Genomic DNA, 16,915 nt, shown 5'->3' on the forward strand with positions numbered 1-16,915 from the left:
AACAGGTCACATCAAATTAATATCTTTTTTTTTTTTTTTTTGTCTTTTGTCTTTTGTCTTTGGCATATGGAGGTTTCTGTGGCTAAGGGTTGAAATGAAGCTGCAGCCTACACACCACAGCCACAGCAACTTGGGATTCAAGCTGCATCTGCGACCTACACCACAGCTCATGGCAACACCAGATCGTTAACCCACCAAGCAAGGCCAGGAATTGAACCTGCTTCCTCATGGATGCTAGTCAGATTGTTTCCCTTGTGCTACAACAGGAACTCCTAACTCCACATTTTAAAAAATCAATTAAAAAATCAACAAATATATCATAACTAAGTGGCATTCAATCCAGACAGGCAGAGTTGGTTCAATATCAGAAATCCACTGATAAAATATTTTAACCAATAAATCTAAGCGGGGGGCATGAATACAATTCATTTCATAGATGCTAGAAAAGCCTTTGGCAAAATTCGATACCCATTTCTGAAAGAAAAAGAAACTCAAGAAAATAAGAATTGATGGATAATCTCTAAACACAATAAATTATATATATGAGACCCTGAAACCAGAATCTTAGTTAATATATAATAACACCTCTCACATTGGATTGTGGTGAGAATTAAGTGAGATAATAAGGATATGAAAATTGCTTCATTCATTCATTTATTCACTCAACAACCACTTACTAATTAAATGGTCAAGGGACTATAAAAGAGAAAGGGGGAAATACTTTCTTCTGGCCAGATTATATGCCAAGCACTGTGCTAGGCTGGCTATATGGAAGACAAACAAAACAGACTTGATTCTTGCTTTTGTGGCATTTATAAAACAAATAAAGAAAATAACAATTAAACAAAACCATATACAATAAATGTCGATATAAATAGTGCTAAGTGCTATGAAAGAAAGCAATAGGAACTATCTACAGAAGAAAAAGATAAATAAAATAAAATAAAATAAATAGTAAATAAATAAAGAAAGAAAAGAAAAAGAAAATAACAGGAGAGACCTACTTCAATTTGAATGGTCAAGGAGGTTCTTTCTTTGAAGATGAATTAACTAGAGAATACCTGCTTTGTGCCAGGCACTGTACCAGGTAACAGTGAGTTAAAAACAAACAAAAATCAGTATGCTTGTAGACTTTGATTCAGGGTGGAGAGACAGTCAATAAGTAAGAAAAATATACATACACCAGATGATTACAAGTGTTATATGAAATGACTGAGGTGGAGTCAGAGGATGGGAGCACTGATGAAATCTTAGGGTAGAGTATTCCGGAAGTCAAAATAGGGCAGTTCCCGTCATGACTCAGTGGAAACAAATCTGACGAGGAACCATGAGGCCTCAGATTTGATCCCTGGACTCACTCAGTGAGTTAAGGATCTGGCACTGGCCAAAGTAGGTACGTAGTTACCGTGTTTGAGGAACCAAATGGATGATGTGGCTGGAGCAGAGTGGTGATAGAAAAAACGGTAAGAGATGAGGTCAGAGAGCTAAGGACGGTCCAGGATCAGATCATATAGAAGCTTGTACACCCTAACTTGTAGCTTTCCACCTGAGCGTAGTAAGAACACAACAGTTTTGAGCAGAGGACTGAAATGATCTGGCTTATATTTCAAAAGCATTGCTCTGGAAATAACATAAAGAATTGACTGTACAGGGGGTTCCCACGGTGGTTCAGGGGTAACAAACCCGACTAGTACCCACAAGGGCACGGGTTCCATCCCTGGCCTTGCTTAATGGGTTAAGGATCCAGCATTGCCATGAGCTGTGGTGTAGGTAACAGATGCAGCTCAGATCCCGAGTTGCTGCAGCTGTGGTGCAGACTGGCAGCTGCAGGTCTGATTCGACCCCTAGCCTGGGAACCTCTGTATGCCCTGACTGTGGCCCTAAAAAGACAAAAAAACAAAACCAACAAAATTGATTGTAGAGGTACATGTAGGAGATTCCTATAATCCAGGTGAAAACCTCTGACCGCCTGCACTACAGGGCAAGTGGTGGGAATGCTGAGGCACATTTCCCTTTCCGATATTTCTGGATATTTTGAAAAACAAGTTTAAAAGGTTGGCTGATATATTCAACGTCGAGTATGAGAAAAATCAAGACTGGCTCCCAGGTTCTTGGTCAAAGGTCCTAGAGAAGATACCCTTCTGAACGGTGGAAACTTCAGGAGGAAAGATGGGGAAGGGCGGAAGTTCAAACGGAAGAATTGGGGCTTCAGTTTTAGACCTGAAAATTTGACAGACCCATTAGATCTCTAAGTCGAAATCCTTTTGTAAAGTGTTGGAGATATAAGATTTTTTTTAAGACTTTGAAGCACAAGAAAAGCTGACCTTGGAAGAATGGAGAAAAGATCATTGTAGCCAAAGGGCATCTGAGACTCTGAAGCAGAGAATAGTTAGGTCTGCGGAACATACGGACAGGCTGGGTGGGGGGGGGTATCCCCAGAGGAAGACTAGACAATGGACAGGAAAACAAGAAGTGGGTTTTAAAACCAGAGAGTCTCACTGTAAAAACAGTTGATATTACTTATTTTGGTACCTGAACGCTATGAAATGAATCATGGCTTCCCCCCACCCCACGTTCATTTGTTGAAGTTCTAATCCCTAATGTGATGGTATTTGGAGAGGGGGCTTTGGGGAGGTCATTTTGGTAGGTGACGTCATGAGGGTGACTCCCTCCTGAGAGGATCAGTGCCCTCATGAGAGGACAAAGACAAAGATGCTTCTCTGTCCCTCTCTCTCTGTGCCCACACAAAAGAAGAGGTCATGGGAATACACAGTGAAATGAAGGCACCTACAACCCAAGAGATGAGGCCTCAATATAAAACCTATCTTGCATGGGTTTTTTGTTTTGTTTTGTTTTTGTTTTTGTTTTTTGGGGTTTTTTTTTTTGTCTCTTTGCTTTTTAGGGCTGCACTTGTGACATATGGAGGTGCCCACGCTAGGGGTCGCGTCAGAGCCACAGCCACCGGCCTACGCCACAGCCACAGCAATGCAGGATCTAAGCTGCGTCTGTGACCTACACCACAGCTCACAGCAATGCCGGATCCTTAACCCACTGAGCAAGGCCAGGGATCGAACCCACAATCTCATGGTTCCTAGTTGGATTCGCTTCCACTGAACCACGACAGGAACTCCAAACCCTATCTTGCATGTTGACGCTGGACTTCCCAGCCTCTAGAACCATGAAAAACAAATGTCCGTTGTTTGATCCACCCAGTCGATGATATTTTGCTATGTCAGCCCAAGCAGACTAACGGTAGATGTCAAGTTATACTGAACAAAAACATAAAATATGTGAATGGCTTTGAAACCACTCTAGTTCCAAAGTTTGGAACAATTGCTAGCAAGGGCCTAAAGTGCTTTGAAGACGTATTAGCAGTAGCCTCGGGTCTTTTGAGGATGCTGTAGGAGAGGGTTCGCCAAAAGACAAAACCTTACTGAAAACTGAAGGAAAGGAGACCCCTGTTACTATTGAAGTAGAAATTACAGTATGTCCTGCAGTTTTGTAGAAACTAGATAATAAGCAAAATATTGAAACTGCCACATGCTTTCTTCTTGCCACTACTAGTAAAATCCTACAGTCCCGCGCTGAGGAAAGAACCATTAAACAAAAAGGATTCAGGACTTGATAGTTTTGAGAATTCTCAGCCTCTCAAAGTGGTAAAAGATGCTCAAATTAAGAGATGGTCTTTGGCACTCCCGTCATGGCACAGCGGAAACGAATCCAACTAGGCATCATGAGGTTTCGGGTTCGATCCCTGGCCTCGCTCAGTGGGCTAAGGATCGGGCGTTGCCATGAGCTGTGGTGTAGGTTACAAACACAATTCGGATCCCGGTTGCTGTGCCTGTGGCGTAGGCCAGCGGCTACAGCTCCCACTTGACCCCTCGCCTGGGAACCTCCATTTGCTGAGGGTGCTACCCCCAATTCCCCCCAAAAAGCTAGGATATTTACCTACAAAATAAAAGTCAACTTTGAAATTTAAATCTCATAAAACACTATGAATTGACAGATGATGAAGGACTCCTGATGGATTCAAGTACCGAGAATAAAATTTGGCTCGAATATGCATCTACTACCAACAGCAAGCTTTAACTCTCATTACCACATTCAGAACAGAGAAGCCTCAACTGATCGACCATGAGTAAAGAAGACTAGATTTATGGTATTTTTCCTATTTCAATGTCTTATTTTGGAGCATTCTAAGCACTTCCCATATGACATCCCATGTATAAAATACTCTTCTACAACTAAATTCTATACAGACTATTTCTTCAACTCCAATGAAAAATCATTTCATATTTTATACATCCCAGCATTCACCGTAGTTCTTAAATAAATACCAATTGGTTCCCACACATGTATATAACTACCAATAAGGCTTAATGTTTTTTTAACATACCATATTTTTCCATGTGCTCTATTCCAGCATGCCCAAACAGCTGAGCAGCAAATGGATGCGGAGATAATCCATACTTGTTAATCATGACTTCAACATGCTTATCTATTGGATTGGTCCTATTTGCAAACTAAGAAAGGGGAAAAAAAACATTTAATAAGTCTTAGACATGCTAAAGATCTCTTTTAACTATTACAGTGTTACTACGACATTTGCATAGTCAAAGGGTGGATAAGCCAAAAATAAAATCAGTGAATAAAATCAGTCAGAACATGTTTCGCAGGGAAACATGGAAAGGAAAAATCATCTAGTGACCAAAGAGGTATGTATTCTTTCAAACACATATAAAGCATCTCAAACACGCAAATAACTACTCAAGATACAGGGGATAGGAGTTCCCGTTGTGGCTCAGTGGTTAACGAATCCGACTAGGAACCATGAGGTTGCAGGTTGGATCCCTGGCCTCGCTCAGTGCGTTAAGGATCCGGTGTTGTGTGAGCTGTGGTGTAGGTCACAGACACGGCTCGGATCCTGCGTTGCTGTGGCTCTGGTGTAGACTGGTGGCTACAGCTCCGATTAGACCCCTAGCCTGGGAACCTCCATGTGCTGCGGGAGCGGCCCTAGAAACGGCAAAAAGACACACACACAAAAAAGAAGCAGGGGATAAGACAGTAAACAAAGGAGATAAAGTCCCTGCTCACCTGGCCTGTGAGGGAGGAGGGGACAGAAGGAAACGAGAATGAAAATTAATTAGAATGTAAGTAGTCATGCCATAAAGAATAAATCCAAGCAAAGGGATAAAGATGGAAGGTGGGAAGTACTATTTTATAAAAAATACTCAAGGGAAGTCTCACTGATAATAGGGCATTTGAGCAGGTATGAGAAGGAGTAGGAGGAAGTTATTTGGATGACTTTGGGAGAGGAGCCTTTTAGGCAGAGGGAAAGAATAGGATGCTGAGGCAGGAATAGGTTTGAGTCTTTGAGAAAAAGAGTGAATTAGGATTAAGATAATGTCATGCTCAAAGGGCCCTCCCCTCTGCTTTCACGGCTCTAGAAAAGAAAAATACAGTTCCTACTGAAAATATTCTCCTAAAGGAAAGCTAAATGTTTCCAGTGAGTTTATCTACCAGACTATAAACTCCCCGAGGGCAGGAACTTGTTCATACACCTCTGTGTGTATATCCAATGCCGAGCACGTGGCCTTCTACACAGTAAACATTCCATAAATAATTGTTGAATGAAATAAATGGAGATTTCTGTTAGTCTTCAAAGGAGTTCTAAAGGGAATGCTATGAAACAAAATTAGGATTAAGAAAAACAGACTTAAAGGAAGAAAATTACTTCATTAGATATGGTAGGCGACTTGACCATCCAAAGGCTAAAGATAAAATGAGCTGATAAATGGGTCCTGTGGAATCTGCGAAATTAGAAATCTTAAAAAATAAGTACACCTAATGATGTGTTTGAGTTTCTGCAGGTAGAATTTTTTGTCAAAAGAAGTCTTGTCTTTTTTTTTTTTTTTTTCTGCCATTTCTTGGGCCGCTCCTGCGGCATATGGAGGTTCCAGGCTAGGGGTCTTCGGAGCTGTAGCCACCGGCCTACGCCAGAGCCACAGCAACGCGGGATCCGAGCCATGTCTGCGACCTACACCACAGCTCACGGCAACGCCGGATCGTTAACCCACTGAGCAAGGGCAGGGACCAAACCTGCAACCTCATGGTTCCTAGTTGGATTCGTTAACCACTACGCCATGATGGGAACTCCTCAAAAGAAATCTTAAAAGAAAAAATGTTTTAAATAAAAAAAATGTTCACATCCAAGTTAAAAAGGAATGTGAGGGAAAACAGAACACAACTTCTGCTTCTAGTCAAGACAGACTACAGGAACCAGATGCACCCTTCTATTTTTTTTTTTTTTTTTTTTTTTTTTTTTGTCCTTTTACCCTTTCTTTTTTTTTTTTTTTTTGTCTTTTTGTCTTTTTTTGTTGTTGTTGTTGTTGTTGCTATTTCTTGGGCCGCTCCCGCGGCATATGGAGGTTCCCAGGCTAGGGGTTGAATCGGAGCTGTAGCCACCGGCCTACGCCAGAGCCACAGCAACGCGGGATCCGAGCCGCATCTGCAACCTACACCACAGCTCACGGCAACGCGGATCCTTAACCCACTGAGCAAGGGCAGGGACCAAACCCGCAACCTCATGGTTCCTAGTCGGATTCGTTAACCACTGCGCCATGACGGGAACTCCCCTTTTACCCTTTCTAGGGCTGCTCCCTCAGCATATGGAGGTTCCCAGGCTAGGGGTCGAATCGGAGCTGTAGCCACCGGCCTACACCACAGTCACAGCAACGCGGGATCTGAGCTGTGTCTGCGACCCACACCACAGCTCACGGCAACACCGAATCGTTAACCCACTGAGCAAGGGCAGGGATCGAATCCGCAACCTCATGGTTCCTAGTCGGATTCGTTAACCACTGAGCCACGATTAAACAATTAAAAACCTGGACAAAATATACAAAGCAGCTGTTTTCAGACAATGGTGAACATAAAGCCCAGCACAGCAATCTCTGAATGAAGGGAAATGAGCATGGTGAGCATTACGACCGGCCCCAAATTACTACCTGGCAAGAGCAGGGGAAAGTAGCACGGAGTCCAGCAAGCTCCAACCGAAGAAACAGTTTAGAGAGACCATGGCATCTAGAATTCACAGAGGAGAGCAATGAAAGGAGAGAGAGAGAGAGAGAGCTCTCTGAAGATCTGAAGAGAGTTCCCCTTGAGTCTTCAGTGAGTCTGATCAACACATGAGCATGAGGAAACTACTGAGACTAGGGAAAGAATCACTGGAAAGAAGCAGGCAGAACATGCCCAGTGTTCCCACAGGGCCAGATATAGTTCTTATTCCCAAAACCACAATGGAAAGATCTCCGAACACTTGGGGCATCAGCAGAATCCTGAGTAGCAAGATCAGTTTAGCCTTAGAAGAATGATAAAGACTGTTCTGATTGTACCTAGCAAAGCGTAAAAGCAAACCTCAAAAGGATCAAACCATTTCAAAAAAACAATTACCCCAGGAGTTCCCACTGGGGCACAGTGGATTAAGGATCCGACATTGTCTCTGTGGCAGCATAGGTTCAACCCCCAGCCTGGTGCTGTGGGTGAAGGATCCAGCATTGCTGCAGCTGTGGCATAGGTTGCAGCTGTGGTTCAGGTTGGATCCCTGGCCTGAGAATTTCCATGTTCTGCTGGAGCAGCTGACAGAACAAAACAACTACCCCAGAACAAAACCCTATAACAGTTAACAGAACATAAAAATTCAACATCTGGCAGTTCCCGTCATGGCGCAGTGGTCAACGAATCTGACTAGGAACCATGAAGTTGTGGGTTTGATCCCTGGCCTTGCTCAGTGGTTGAGGATCCTGCGTTGCCATGAGCTGTGGTGTAGGTTGCAGACTCGGCATGGATCCTGTGTTGCTGTGGCACTGGCGTAGGCCGGCAGCAACAGCTCCAATTAGACCCCTAGCCTGGGAACTTCCATATGCCACTGGTGCGGCCCTAAAAAGACCAAAAAAAAAAAAAAAATTCAACATCTAACAAAGTAAAATTTACAATGCTAGCATTCAATCAGAAATCATAAGGCAAGCAATGAAACAGAAGTACAACTTGCAAAGAGTGGATTAATCGATCAATAGAAATTGCACAGATGATAAGAGTGAGGATTAAGATGGAGGAATAAAAGACCTGGAGCTCAACTTCCCTCCTAAAAACAACAAAATTTACAACTAAAGGCTGAGCAATCTCCACCCAAATGGACTGGAAACCTTAAAAAAGATACCCTACTCCAGAAGAAAAAGAGGAGGCCACATCAAGAGGTAGGAGGGGCGATTTCGTGATATAAACAACCCCATACCTCCCAGGTGGGAAGCTCCAGAGACTGAAAACTAACTGGTTCACAGAGAGGGACTCCCCTACAGGAGTGAGAGTTCTGAGCCCCACATCAAACCCTCACTTGCGGGGATCTGGCACTGGGAGAAAGAGCCCTGGAGCATCTGGCATTGAAGGTCAGTGGGGCTTGTGCACAGGAGCTCCACAGAACTGGGGAAATGGAGACCCCATTCTTAAAAGGCGCACACGGACGTTCACGTGCACTGGGTCCCAGGGCAAAGCAAAGTCTCCATGGGAATCTGGGTCAAACCTGACAGCAGTTCTTGGAGGACATCCTGGGAAAACAGGGGTGAATGTGGCTTGTTCTGAGGGAAGGATATTGAAAGAAAAGCTCTTGGGAATATTCAGCAGCTGCCTTTCTCTGGAGGTGGCCACTTTGGGAAAATCTGGCCCCCCCTGTCAGGCAGCACTGAGAAGCTCCAGGGCAAACAACAATCCAGGTGGGATCACAGCCCCGCCCCTCAGTAAACAGGCTGCCTAAAGACCCCTCAGGCACACAGCTGCCTCTAAACCCAGCCGGAGACTAAGCCCCACCCACCAGAGGGATTAGAATCGGCTCCACCTACCAGGGGGCAGGCATCAGCCCCACCCATCAGGAAGCCTACAGCAAGCCCCCCCAAACCGACTTCAGCCACAGGGGGGCAGACATCAGAAGGAAGGGAGGCTACAACTCTATTATCTGTCAAAAGGTCACCACACTAAAAACCTATAAAAATGAAAAGACAGAGAACTATAACTCAGATGAGGGAGAAAGGAAAAACCCCAGAAAATTAGCTAAGCGAGGAGGAGATTCTTAGCCTCCAGACTTCAGACTGATGATGCTGAAGATGACGCCAGGCATTGGAAATAAACTGGAGGCAAAGGGGATAATTTACAGCAAACACTGAGCAAAGAAATGCAAGATATAAAACTTAAGCAAGAAGAGATGCAAAATACAATAACTGAAATAAAAATTCACTAGAAGCAGCTAACAGCAGAATACAGGAGGCAGAAGAAGGAATAAGCGAGGTGGAGGGCAGATTAGTGGAAATTACGGATGCAGAACAGAAAGAGAAAAAAGATTGAAAAGAAATGAAGAGAGTCTCAGAGAACTCTGGAACAATGTTAAACGCACCAACATCCATATTATAGGGGTGCCAGAAGGAGAAGAGAGAGAGAAGGGAACAGAAAAAATATTCCGAGAGATAATAGCCGAACACTTCCCTAACATGGGAAAGGAACCACTCACTCAAATCCAGGAAGCACAACGAGTACCATATAAAATAAACCCAAGGAGGAATACACTGAGACACATATTAATCAAACTGACCAAAATTAAAGACAGAAAATCTTGAAAGCAGCTAGGGAAAAGAAACAAGTAACATACAAGGGAACCCAATAAGGTTATTGGCAGATTTTTTAGCAGAAACTCTGCAGGCCAGAAAGGAGTGGCATGATATACTTAACATGATGAAAGGAAAAAACCTCCAACCAAGATTACTCTACCCAGCAAGGCTCTCCTTCAGATTTGAAGGGGAAATCAGAACCTTCACAGATAAGCAAAAGCTAGGAGAATTCAGCAACACTAAACCAGCCTTACAACAATTACTAAAGGAACTTCTCTAGGCAGAAAAGACAAGAAAGCAACAGAAAACAAAAATTCCACACATGACAAGGCTCACCAGTAAAGGTATATATAAAGATACGAAATCATCCATGCACAATTATACCACCAAAATCAGAAATCATGAGAAGGGGTGGGTACAAATGCAGGACACTGGAGATGAACTTGCAATTAAGAAAACAACTTAAAACAATCTCATATACATATAGACTCTTGTATCAAAACTTCAGAATAACTGCAAACAAAAAATCTACAATTGATACACAAACAAGGAATCTGTGGAGAAGAAATATATCTCATAGTAAATAAGTGCATAATCCACCATAAAAGAGGTCATTTGACTCCATTCTCAGAATGCTGAAGTCTTCCTACATCTGATTCTGACTTCCTCTCCATCAAAGAATTTATGATAATTATAATTAAATAATGCAACTGTACAATTAAATAATACAGTTCTACAACTGTATTATTAATAACCATTTCTCTCCATGGTACAATGTAAGGTCTATAATGTCTTGTTTATCACATCACCTAGAATGTTGTAATGCCTATATTGAAGATTCAATAAGATGTAACAAATTGTGAAGACATATTTATATAGTTACACTGTTTTTTAACCAATTTATGCATTTAATATTTTACTTATTTTCAGAGGGTATATTATTTTTGTTATTCTTACCAGTTGTTATTCTTTTTATTATGCTATATAAAATATTTAATGGTATATAAGGCTTTCTTCTTTATAAATTTTAGTTGCATAATATAACAATTTTAATATAATGCTAATTTTTAAGGAAAAATTGAAATGTAATAGATAATACTAAATAGTAAGGATGAAAGCCATACAAAATGGGATAAAGTATAGAATAAATTTCCTATTTGTCTCAGCATATTTTCCATTCCATTTCTCCAGAGGGAGTCACTTAATCTGTTTCTTAAGATCCATGATATAATAATCTGTGTGAATGTAATTGTGTTTAAATATATGTATTTTACTCTGTAAAAAAAATAAAATAAAATTTCAAAAAAAAAAAAAGAAATTGCACAGATGATAGAGTTAGTAGGTAAGAACATTGAAACAGTTACTGTAAATACACTCCATCTGTCCAAGAAGGTAAAAGAAAGTAGGAATGAGAAAAGATAGTTATGGAAGATATAAAAATTTAAAAAAAAACCTTCAGTGTGTATCTTAAAAATAAAATACACACTGAAATGAAAAGTAAACTCAGTAGGGGCTCAGTGGTGGTGGGTTCGACCCCTGGCCTCACTCAGTGGGTTAGGGATCCAGCATTGCCGTGAGCTGTGGTATAGGTCACAGACACGGCTTGGATCCTGCATTGCTGTGGCTGTGGCGTAGTGGCTGCAGCTCCAATTCAACCCCTAGCCTGGGAACTTCCACATGCCATGAGTGCAGCCCTAAAAAGACAAAAAAAAAAAAAAAAAAAAAAAAAAAAAAAAAAAAAACCAGTAAGCTCAGCGAAATTAATGGAAGATTAGGCACAGCATAGATTAGTAAACTTAAAAGAGTAACAAAACATGAAGAGAAAAAAGAATAAAATGAGTGAATTGTGGAATAATTAACAAGGTTAGTAGATATGTAATTGGAGTCTGAGAAAAAGAGAAGATGGAGAAGAAAGTCAGAAAAAAATATTTAAGGCATAATGCATTAAAAATGTCCAAATCTGGGGAGTTCCCGTCATGGCGCAGTGGTTAACGAATCCGACTAGGAACCATGAGGTTGCAGGTTCGGTCCCTGCCCTTGCTCAGTGGGTTAACGATCCGGCATTGCCGTGAGATGTGGTGTAGGTTGCAGACGCGGCTCAGATCCCGCGTGCTGTGGCTCTGGCGTAGGCCGGTGGCTACAGCTCCGATTCAACCCCTAGCCTGGGAACCTCCATATGCCGCGGGAGCGGCCCAAGAAATAGCAACAACAACAACAAAAAAAGACAAAAAGACAAAAAAAAAAAAAAAAAAGTCCAAATCTGATGACAGATCTCTAACCCACATACCCAAGAACTTAACAAACCCCAAGCATAAGAAACATGATCGAATTATGCCAAGGTATATCATAACAAAATTGTTCAAAACTGGTGATAAAGAAAAAATCTTAAAAGTAACCAAAGAGGAGTTCCCATCGTGGCTCAGTGGTTAACGAACCTGACTAGTATCCATGAGGATGCAGGTTTGATCGCTGGCTTCGCTCAGTGGGTTAAGGATCTGGCATCGCCGTGAGGTGTGATGTAAGTCACAGATGCGGCTTGGATCCTCTGTTGCTGTGACTGTGGTGTAGGCCAGCAGCTTCACCTCCAATTGGACCCCTAGCCTGGGAACTTGCAAATGCCACAGGTGCAGCCCAAAAAAAAAAAAAGAAAAATACTTTGTAAGGTTCATGTCATACTATAGTGAATGGTTATAACATTACTTAAGTTGGTTAGTGAATAAAGATGCATACTGTAAACCCTAAAGCAACTGCCAAAAGCAAAACACGAAAGGTATAGTTAATATGTCATAAAAAAGACAAAATAAAGTTATAAAAATTCTCAATAATACAAAGAATAAAGAAGATATTGAACAGAAAGAAAACAAGCAGAGGAGCTTCCACTGTGGTACAATGGGATCAGCAGCATCTTGGGAGCCCTGGGACATGGGTTTGATCCCCGGCCTGGCACAGTGGGTTAAGTATCGGGTGTTGCTGCAGTTGCAGCTTAGTTCGAGGCTGCAGCTCAGATCTGATCCCTGGCCTGGGAGCTCCATATGCCACAGGGTGGCCAAAAAAAAGAAAGAAAAAACAAGTAGAAAGATTTCAGATTTAAATCAGTGGTGTCCTAATAAAGGTTTAATAGGTTCATGGAGGGTAAAGGAGGCCTTATTGTAGCATCTGACAATTTCTGTGGTGTAAATACTCCCAGCCTGGCCAATGTGAATCCACCAGCATGATGTCACTGAAAGCAAAGATGCAAAATCAGAACTTGCAAGCTGGTATAAGCCAGTAGACAACCGTTTCAGCTAACCACTAACTCAAACCCAACTATATCAATAACCACATTAAGTGAGAAGGATTTAAAAAGTCCAATTAAAAGGCAGTGATTATTATATTGGGTAAAAAGCAAGACTCAACTAAATTCTGTCTACAAAAACCTAAGTCAAATATAAAGACAGAAATAGATAAAAGGACAAAAAAGATAATCCTAATTCTACTTAAAAGAAAGTCGAAATGGCTATGTTAATAGCAGACAAAACAGATAAGATCAAATAGCACTACAAGAGATAAATTCTTATAAATAGCCTAAAATCCTTCAAATCATGCCTTCAAAGGGTAGGGTCTGACAAATGGAGGGGTCCATACAAACTTTCATGAATGTATTTTCAGTTTCATGATATAGCACACTTCACATCATCTCACAGTGATGAAGGGGTCAATTTATCAAGGACACAACAATCCTAAATGTTAACATACCTAGTAAGAGAGATTTGAAATACATGAAGCAAAAGTTGAAAGAAGTAGACAAATCCACAGATTTAGCAGGAGATCTCATTACCCCCCTTCTCAGTAACTGACATACAGGTAGACACAAAAATTAGTAGGGACATACAAGACAATCAATACTATCAACCAATTTGACTTAGACTTTATAGAACACCCTCCCCAACAACAGTATTCTTTTCACCACACACATCTTCCAAAACAGATCATATATTTTTAAGATGTATGTTATTGAAGTATAACTTATTGACTATAGCTCCCTGTGCTATACAATAGGATCCCATTGTCTACCCAGTCTCTCTCTATACATAGTTTGCATCTGCTATCCAAACTCCTAATCTATCCCTCCCCCACTCCCTTTCCCCTTTGGTAACCATAGTTTGCTTTCTATGTCTATGAGTCTATTTCTGTTTTGTAGATAAGATTATTTGAATCATGTTTTTAGATTCCACATATGAGTGATATATATGGTATGTCTTTCTCTGACTTACTTCACTTAGTACCTTAACCTCTAGGTCCATCCACATTGCTGCAAATGGCATATTTCATTCTTTTTTATGGCTGAGTAGTATTCCATTGTGTGTATGTACCATATCTTTAACCATTCATCTGTCAATGGACATTTAGGTTGTTTCCATGCCTTGGCTATTGTGAATAGTGCTACTATGAACATAGGGAAGCATTCAATTTTTTGAATTAAAGTTTTGTCTGGATATATGACCAGGAATGGGATTGCTGGATCATATGGCAACTCTATTTTTAGTTTTTTGAGGAACCGCCATACTGCTTTTCATAGCAGCTGCAATAGTTTACATTCCCACCAACAGTACAGGAGGTTTCCCTTTTCCTTCTCCAGCATTTGTTATTTGTAGACTTTTTAATGATGGCCATTCTGACCCATGTAAGGTGGTAGCTCATTGTAGTTTCGATTTGCATTTCTCTAATAATTAGCGATGTCAACATCTTTTCATGTGCCTGTTGGTCATCTGTATGTAATTCTTTGGAGAAATGTCTATTTAGATCTTCAGCCCATTTTCTTTCTTTTTTTTTTTTTTTTTTTTTTTTTTTTTTGTCTTTTTTTGCTATTTCTTGGGCCGCTCCTGCGGCATATGGAGGTTCCCAGGCTAGGGGTCCAATCGGAGCTGTAGCCACCGGCCTACACCAGAGCCACAGCAACGTGGGATCCGAGCCGCGTCTGCAACCTACACCACAGCTCACGGCAACGCCGGATCGTTAACCCACTGAGCAAGGGCAGGGACCGAACCCGCAACCTCATGGTTCCTAGTCGGATTCGTTAACCACTGTGCCACGACGGGAACTCCCAGCGCATTTCTGATTGGGTTGTTTGGTTTTTGTTGCTGAGTTTTCTTTGCTGTACCAAAGCTTATAAGTTTGATTAGGTCTCATTCTGACACAATTTATGGCAGAGAATGTTTTGCCTGTGCTCTCCTCTAGGAGTTTTATGGTGTCTGGTTTGAGGATGCATTCTAATTTCATTTATTTACATGTGACTGTCCAACTTTCCCAGCACCATTTGCTGAAGAGACTATCTTTTCTCCATTGTATATTCTTGCCTATTTGTCAAAGATTAATTGACCACAGGTTTTTGGGTTTATTTCTAGACTCTTATTCTGTTCCATGGATCCATATATCTGTTTTGTTTTTTGTTTTTGTTTTTGGCTGCACCCATGGCATGCAGAAATCCTGGCCACAGGTCAAACCCAAGCCACAGCAGTAACAACACTGAATCTTAATCACTAAGCCACCAGGGAATTTCCATGCTGTTTTGATGACTACAGCTTTGTAATATTCCTAAGTTCTCAAGGTTCTTTTTCCTCAGGATGGATTTGGCAATTTGGGGTCTTTTATTATTCCACATACATTTTATAATTATTCTAATTCTGTGAAAATATCGTGGGTAATTTGACAGAGATCACATTAAATCTGTAGATTGCTTCAGGTAGTATGGCCACTTTAACAATATTAATCTTCCAGTCTAAGAGCATGAGATATCTTTCCATTTATTTGAATCACCTTCAGTTTCCTTTAAAATAAAAAATCAGTTTTCTTTTTTTTTTTTTTGTCTTTGTCTTCTTAGGGCCGCACCTGCGGCATATGGCGGTTCCCAGGCTAGGGGTCTAATCGGAGCTGTAGCCGTTGCCTACACCACAGCATAGCAACGCCAGATCCAACCTGTGTCTGTGACCTATACCACAGCTCACAGCAATGCCGGATCCTTAACCCACTGAGCAAGCCAGGGACGGAACCTGCAACCTCCCGGTTCCTAGTCGGATTTGTTTCCACTGCACCATGATGGGAACTCCACCTTCAGGTTTCTTTCTTAATGTTTATAGTTCTCAGCATATAAGTCTTTCACCTCCATGGTCAGGTTTATTCCTAAATATTTTATTTTTTGATGTGATTTTCTTTTTTTTTTTCTTTTGCTTTTTTATGTATAGCATGTGGAAGTTTCCAGTTAGGAGTCAAATTGGAACTGCAGCTGCTGGCCTATGCCATAGCTACAGCAACACAGGATCTGAACCCACATCTGTGACCTACACCACAGCTTGCAGCAACATGGATCCTTAACCCACTGAGTGAGGCCAAGGACTAAACCCACGTCCTCATGGACACTAGTTGGGTTCTTAACCTGCTGAGGCAGAAAAGGAACTCCCTTTTGATGTGATTTTAAAAGGGATTTTTTTAATAATTAAAAAAAGTTTTATTAGAGTATAGGTGTTTACAATATTGTACCAATTTCTGCTGTATAGCAAAGTGACCCAGTATACATATATTTACATTCCCATAAAGGGGATTTTTTTAATATTCCTTTCCAAAAAGATCATATTTTGAGCCCAAAAAGTCTCAATAAATTAAAAGGTATTCACATCATATAAAGTACATTCTCTCGGAGTTCCTGTCGTGCCACAGTGGAAATGAATCTGACTAGAACCATGAGGTTGCGGGTTCCATCCCTGGCCTTGCTCAGTGGGTTAAGGATCGGCATTGCCATGAGCTGTGGTGTAAGTTGCAGACATGACTCAGATCCTGCGTTGCTGTGGCTCTGGCGTAGGCTGGCAGCTGTAGCTCCAATTAGACCCCTGGCCTAGAAACCTCCATATGCCATGGGTATGGCCTGAAAGGACAAAGGACAAAAAATAAAATAAAATAAAGTACATTCTCTGATCACAGATAATAAAAATAGAAAGAAGTAACAGGGAGTTCTCTGGTAGACCAGAGGGTTAAGGCTCCTGCATTTTCACTGCTATGGCTCAGGTTGCTCCTATGGCGCAAGTATGATCACTGGCCTGGAAATTTCCACATGCCAACATGTGGCCAAAAAAAAGAAAGAAAAGAAAGAAACAAATAAGAGAAAAGTATCTGGAAAATGCCCAAATATTAGGAAACTAACCAACATACTTCTAACACATGGGTGAAAGAAGAAATCACAATGAAAATTACAAACAGGAGTTCCCACTGTGGCTCAGCAGTTAACGAAT

The 16,915-nt window shown here is 41.3% G+C and overlaps 1 protein-coding gene across 1 annotated transcript in view; it reads right to left on the reverse strand.

Moving 5' to 3' along the window:
• The window catches only part of SCP2 (sterol carrier protein 2), a 123,941-nt gene that overhangs the window by 81,037 nt on the left and 25,989 nt on the right, over window positions 1-16,915 (reverse strand). The window contains 1 exon segment of the mRNA NM_001168415.1: window positions 4,397-4,523. Coding sequence (NP_001161887.1) covers window positions 4,397-4,523 — 127 coding nt within the window.

The sequence above is a fragment of the Sus scrofa genome, chromosome 6, assembly GCF_000003025.6.
Source record: "Sus scrofa isolate TJ Tabasco breed Duroc chromosome 6, Sscrofa11.1, whole genome shotgun sequence".
Lineage (NCBI taxonomy): Eukaryota > Metazoa > Chordata > Mammalia > Artiodactyla > Suidae > Sus > Sus scrofa.